Here is a 7,303-nt window from a genome sequence, read left to right as displayed (position 1 = left end):
CATAAATTAGTTAGTAATTGTAATTTAGTGAATATTCCTGTAAAAACTGCTTTGTTACCAAATGTAATTTTTCTTTTTTCATTTTAAAGGATGAAAGAGTTGCAAAGAGTTTGTTTTTTGGATTTTGATACCTCGTGCTGTGAAATTCAAATTTACTGTTCATCATATTGTATTTTAAACTCATCTCAACTCATAACACAAAATTATAACATGAAAACAGTCTAAGTTTTCAGGGATTTCTTTTGTACTAGAATTCTCATTTAAAGTCAGTTAGCAGTAAAATAACACATGTGAACAGTATTTTTGATAGTTATGGATATTGTTTCATATGTCTTATCTTTTCAGTCCATGAGAACATAAAAATCAGCTGTGAGTCTGAATTAGTGCAGCATGTCAACGAGGAGCAGGGAGGGGTGTCTGTATGCTACACAGCACACATTAAAGCAGATTAATGGAAAACTTATCAACAGCTCTAAACAGCTGGTGAGTGCTTACTGTCTGTGCAAGCTACCATTAAGAGAGTGAAATACTGTGACAATGTCAAAATAAAACAGACTTGATAAAAATAGCAAATAAGATGATCTTCTGTTTTGAACAGCTTAATCCTCAAAGTGTACTGAAAGCTCTTAAAATGTTCATTTCTAGCAGGCAGTAACATCAGCAAATGCTTTCACATAAGCTAGAATTTCCCTTAAGGATTTATATTTCAGTTTCACTGGTTTTGACATTAAATGCAATTTCAGTTTAATAGATCCTTGCATGATGACGTATTTATTTATGTATAGTAAATGCGTGGTGTAATCCCTTGATTGCTCACCAGCTGATATAACAGGACTAAAAATGTCAGTTTATGAAAAAGGGAGGGTATTAAAGCAGAAGAACCCCAAAAATCTAATAATCTGATCTCAGCCTCAATTCCCCCATCACAAACAAGTATGCTCCTTTTTATGTAGTGTATTTCTATTCTGCTCCATCCCATGGTGCTTTCCAACAACACATTTACATTACTTAATTTGGGTTATTTTGTGCATGTGGTGGTATAGGCAGTTTAAATAATTTGCTCATGGGCCCAAGGCGGGTGTCATGATTGCCTCTCCATTCGTATTTTGCACCTTTTCGGCCCCTCTTCCCACATGTAGCCTGCAGTTCACTGTGGCTTTTGGGAAGCTAGCTAAACTTATTCCTGCCTTTCTTTATAGGTTATCTGGCAGTTATAGTTACAGTATGTATGTGTATTTATCTGTTGACGAGTCTCTCATATTTTCTGCTACTTTTCCTTTCAACAAAGCTGTGTTGTTTTCCTGTGTATTATTTATCATTATCCTGGCCTTCTGTTATTTTTTCTAAATGTATTTGTCTGCTGCTGTAAACCTCCTTCCCTGACTAGTGGTGCCCTGTCCAGATATGATTCCCACATTACACTCCCAATTCACTGACCCTGAATATGATACAAAAGTTAGAAAATGGGTTGATGGTTGCTTATATCACAATGAACTGGTGACATGGACTTGTCTTCTGTGTGAATTTTGCATTTTTCTCTTTTAGTTCTTATTTTTCTCTTACATTTCTTAGACATGCTGTCAGCTTGATTTTGGCTGTGTGAATGTAAGTGTCCTGTCTGATGTTCTTACATTTCCATACAGGGTAAGGTTTTGCCTTGCATCCATTGCTCCTGGGATATACTCTAACTGTCTGTAAACATGACCAAGAAGCTGTCAAGTTTAGTAATTAAATAAGTGGATAAACTGGTCAATTTTTAATTGCTGGCAGGTTTGATTGTGAAACCTGGTGCACAAATATAGACCTAGTTATTTATTCAGTTAATTTTCTTCTTCTTCTTCTTTCAGCTACTCCCATTAGTGGTTGCCACAGTGGATCATCTTCTTCCATATCTTTCTGTCCTCGTCATCTTGTTCTGTTACACACATCACCTGCATGTCCTCTCTCACCACATCCATAAACCTTCTCTTAGGCCTTCCTCTTTTCCTCTTCCCTGGCAGCTCTATCCTTAACATCCTTATCCCAATATACTCAGCATCTCTCCTCTGTACATGTCCAAACCAATGCAATCTCACCTCTCTGACTTTGTCTCCCAACTGTCCAACTTGAGCTGACTCTCTGATGTCCTCATTTGTAATCCTATCCATCCTTGTCACACTCAGTGCAAATCTTAGCATCTTACCACCTCCAGCTCTGTCTCCTGCTTTCTGGTCAGTGCCACCGTCTCCAGCCCATATAACACAGCTGGCTCCCAGTAACTCTGTGTCATTTTCCATTGGTAGGAGTAGTAGCTTAGTAATATAGCAGTGCCACCACATGATACCAAGATGTGAAACAGAACAGGTGAAGGTCAGTAACAATTCATAACAATTATGAAGTTTTTACTTTGACCAAATATTTAAACATTGGCTCTGATCAGGTTATGCTAGACTAAAGTAGTAGTCTTCAACTGATGCGGCATCTCTAACACAAGAGCAGATTATATGGCCCTGTAATACAATACCCTTTCATAACAGTAATAATTTATCCTTGGTACTCTTAGAAGATCATCCCTTCATAGGTCATAATGTTTGCTCCAATATGAATGCATTGATTAGGTCTTTTAACTACGTAGAGCTGTATATTTGATAAGAAGGAATTTAAAGTCATGTCTAAACTTAATTGTCTGCCAGAGTAAGGACTTAAGAACAGGAGTTGTATGGCCATATTTACTAGTTGTAATTAATCTTTTGAAACACATTTGAGACTTAATATAATCTATTTCATCACTAAAAATAATTCAGAAACTTGAATTAGATTAAGAGGGGTTAAGAAGGAGATAAAGTGAAAAGAGATGTTTAAAAAAAAGGGCCTTCTGTTATTTGCAGGAATTTTGCATGGAAGTTCAGATTTTCCCATTTATCAAATCAGCAGCATTCCTAAATGAGACACAAGTATTATTTCTATTTTCACCTATTGATCTGGAATAGTGTTCAGAACAGGTCACAAAAAAACAGGTTTTAGATATATTTTGATACTTTAATTTCATGCTGTTTATAAGACCTATAATTTAAATTTTCTCCTTCTACATTGTAGTTTTCAGCATGCAGCTGTACAAGTGCAAGTACTATCATTAAACCTTGGTGAGTTTATTTGTTCTGTAATCAGTTTTGGTTTGGAAGGAGCTACTGTATCCAAAGTCAGTGTAACCTAACGTGACTTTTTGTCATAGGGTATGTCATACTTGCCAACTCCAGTTGCTTATCTTGATGCCAGACCATGTCAATTTTCATTACTGAAAAATCGCAGGGCATGTCAAATTTAGGGAGTGCATGGCGACTTTCTAGCAAAGACAAGCTCACCTCAGTTTTTGTGACAGTGTGCTTCCTGATTGAGCCGGTGCTGTATGAAAAGTTAACAGGAGTGGCAAGTTTGGCCACAATCATGCACAATTGCACTGTGTTTTTTTTAATAGTTGTATACCTATATACTCTGTACTGTATATATTGTAAGAATAAAGAACAGGACAAAATAAAGGTTTGGGTCACCTATGTGATGAAAGTCCATTTTTGATTAATGAAAATAAAGAAAAAGGGCAAAAAAACATACTGTATACACACAAATAAATAAATACATAAATATACACACACGCAAATATTCATACATACTGTTTATATAATGAACATGTAAAGTTTCTACTCTCAGGAACTCTGTAGTTTCTGATGCAATAATACCCAATAGTAAAGGGGCAATAGTCTAATACAATAATCAGTAATAAAGGTTGTATGTTCTACTTGACACCAAGAGTACAAGCTTGCCTGCCCTTAACACACATTCTGAGATTCAGAACATAGTGCTGAGAGAGAGTTCATTTTATAAATTGATTATAGAAAAAACACTATGGCAAGCAACAGTCTATTATCCAAGGCTGTGGGAGCTCTGCACAGATGTTTTTGTTACCTTTTTAATCAGTTTTTGGTGAAAATGGGTATTGAAGGAGTTCAGACAGAACACAATGTTCTCTGTACAAGAAAATAGTGATCTGTGAGTTGTTTTTAGATAAAGGACTATATATTTCAGCATTCTCAGAATGTTCCAAACCCAGTCCAAATCAAAATGTAATATCTCAGTCTTGTTATATTATTTTGATGTGTTCTGATAGGGGATGTAAAGTTAATAGTTAATACAAATATTTTGAAAAGATGTTAAATAGTAATTTTATCCAAAAACTTTATCAAAAAACACAGCTTTATCAAATACCAACTCTCATGGCAATTTAATGGAAGATCAGTAAAAAAGTAGAGAAATACAAATAGGACCATGGTTTCTGTCCAGTGGGACATGGGAGTGGTTAGGAGACTGACATCAGAAGGTCTTAACAGATTATACATGGAATGCAGTAGAATTCCCCAGAGCATTTGATTTTAGTGTTCTAAGTTTTAGTGGTAAGTTCTTTGTTGATTTTCATAGATTTAGATTATCTTAGTTAAAATGAAAGGTGGATATGAGTGGAGGTGGAGTTTTTTGTTACTGCACATTTTTATTGTCATACACTATTTGTTTTAAACTTTTGTTTGGAAGCCTAATGATCAGATGTCACCATCAATTAATAGAGATGTCAATGAAAATTGTTTTACTGTAGCATGTAAATGATGTTAATATGTTCATGAGGTTAAAGTGTTAAAACACAGCTTCAATCATTGCTATTTAGTATTGCTTACAGGTAACTATAGAACAGCGAGCAAGCATATAATTTAGGGTCAGATGAGTGTACTTGCTTCTAACTATTGTTCCATTAATCTTACATATGGGTATCATAAATTTATTCACCAGCTTTATTACAGCACCAAGAAGAGAAATCCTATGAAACTTGCCCCCACCTTTGGCTCTACAGTGCTAACCATCTTTACTTCTTATATACTGTCTAAACAAACTGCCAATTGTCAGTGTGCCATTGTTAAACCTGGGGTTGACAATTCCAGCTACCTGCCCTCCCACACAGCTTCCACTATACAGATGTGAGGTTTTGAATGCTGTTAATTAAAATGACTTGGCTGAAGACACAACCATGACCAGGGCACAAGAATTTTAGTGTAGCCATTTTTCTGCACCTATTCTCCTTCAGCTAACTCACTGTCACCTTCATACTATCAAAGTACTGTTCCACCCAACAGTCACTTGCTGGGATTTGTAGCTGCCACTGTACATTGCCAGTTATAATGAAACATTAGCTATGACTTTCTTTGTCAGAAATTTGCCACTCTTAATAAATGGCCAGCAGCTTAGCAGGGTTTGTTTATGTCTGCTGGCAGTTACTCTTTGGACTTACATTCTTGGCTCTACAGAGCTGATCACATGCTTCTCCTCCACTGTCAACGCATACAGACAGTCATCCTTGTGAAGCGGTTCATCCTGGTAGGCATGTGGATAGTCTAGTCTCCAGACATGATTATCATCTTCCTCTGTCGTTGGAGAAACTTTGTAAACTCCACATTTCAGTGGCGGCACTCTCTGAGGTGTGCAGATCTGGGACTGGCCAGATCTCTGTAGGTGGGTATACCTTTTATTGGTCTATTCACTCTGATGGCTGTCATACTTAGGGAGTAGCTGTTGCTGTGGCAGCTTGGCTCCTTCCAATGGTGCCCAATGTTTCTTCTTTCAATGAGCATATTATGAGACTCGGATTAAGGCACTCTCTGTGTGCCTTGTCTGTTGTCTCAGTGTATGCTCCGTCCATAGTGAGGGAGACATTTTATTTGCAGATTTGCTTAGTGGTTGATTGGTGCCCATGAGGTGACACTCCTCTGGTCATGGGTGATTTCAGTGTGAGCACTGGCACTGACAAGCCTGGCTATGAAGATTGTGTCGGTCCCCATGGGTCTGGAGACCGTGGTGAAAGTGGCTCCATGTTCCTTGACTTTGCAAAAGGTCAGGGGCTGTGGATTGCTGGATCCTGGTTCCAGCACCATGAGCCGCATCTTTGGATTTGGTACTCCAATACTGGTGGTGTGGTGAAGGAGACTGATCACATCCTCATGAGCAGACGCTGGAGGCTCTTACAAAACTGCAGGGTCCACAGAAGTGCCCAATTTCTGAATTCTGACCACAGACTTGTTGTTGCTACTAGAAGAATAAGTCTAGACCTGGCCAGATTCAAAGATCAGGCTGTTTCTAATGAGTCTACATGCAGTTTGTGTGAGAAATTTACAGACTTGGGTGCGACTGCTCCTATCCTAATGTGATGTGGTAGACCTTCCATAACAACACCTTGAACGTTGCGTGTTGTGTTGATGTTACCAGTGTGCCCAGAAGGAGGTGTTTAGTCTCGCAGGACACCCTGGATATCATCGAGAGGAGTCACAGCACATGGCTTGATGGCAACTCCAATCTGTACTGGGAACTGGTAACTGAGAACTGAGATGGACAGCTGTGAGTACACTGAGGGCAGATAAGAAGGTGTTTGTTAGAGGAATCTGTGAGCGAGTGACACACTATGGTCTAGTGACCCACGTCCTGCTTGCACAGGAATCGAAGCATTACGCACATCCGAATCTGTTCCTCACAGAGTGTCACTCAAGGCAGGTTATAGAACGGTCCTTTTGAATGACACTACAATTGTGACCTGCTGGGCTGGCTACTTTGAGCAGCTGTTTAAAGCTGATCATCTAGTAAGGATATTGGGCATCTCTGGCCCCATGGTTCTTCAGGCTGATCCTCCAATTAGCTGTGAACCACCCAGTCTCACTGAGATTGCACAAGTGGTGAACCAGCTGAAGGTAGGGAAGGCTACAGGGATCTGTAGTGTCCAGGGTGAACTTCTCCAAGCTGGTGGTAAGGCTGTCCTCCTTGCATTGCAAGCAGTCTTTGCTTCCAATTGGGAGATGGGCATCATCCCAAATGACTGGAAATCAGAACTTGAGGTCCCTAACTGGAAAGGGAAGGGTGATCTCCAGTATTGCGGAAACTACTGGGAGATTACACTGCTATCGGTGCCGGGTAAGGTCCTTGCTAGGGTCATCCTCAATAGGTTCCGCCTCTCAATAGGTTCCTTTCTACCTTTGACTGTATCCTGGCACTGAGGGTTATCATGGAATGCAAACGCGAATACCAGCAAAGTTTCTTTGCAGCCTTTGTCGATTTTCATAAAATGTTCAATTCAGTTGATCAGGCTACCCTGTGGGACATCCTGAGACTTTGCAGGATCCACCAAAAGTTGCTGGATATCATGGCTGGCCTGTAAACTGGTACTGTGAGAGCGGTGGCAGAACCTCTGCGTTTTTCCCAGTTGACTCTTTCTATGAAGTCAGTAGACGAATTGGGAGAG

At 39.2% G+C, this 7,303-nt stretch overlaps 1 protein-coding gene across 1 annotated transcript in view; it reads left to right on the top strand.

The window, feature by feature from the left end:
* Positions 1–352: 352 nt before the first annotated feature.
* The window catches only part of klhl17 (kelch-like family member 17), a 60,512-nt gene continuing 53,561 nt past the window's right edge, over positions 353–7,303 (top strand). The window contains exon 1 of the mRNA XM_028807857.2: positions 353–483. Coding sequence (XP_028663690.2) covers positions 391–483 — 93 coding nt within the window. The 5' untranslated portion in view covers positions 353–390. The remainder of the gene's footprint in view (positions 484–7,303) is intronic.

This window comes from Erpetoichthys calabaricus, chromosome 8 (assembly GCF_900747795.2).
Source record: "Erpetoichthys calabaricus chromosome 8, fErpCal1.3, whole genome shotgun sequence".
NCBI lineage: Eukaryota > Metazoa > Chordata > Cladistia > Polypteriformes > Polypteridae > Erpetoichthys > Erpetoichthys calabaricus.
Note: the sequence above shows the minus strand (reverse complement) of the source record. Positions and strands in the feature narration are given on the sequence as shown.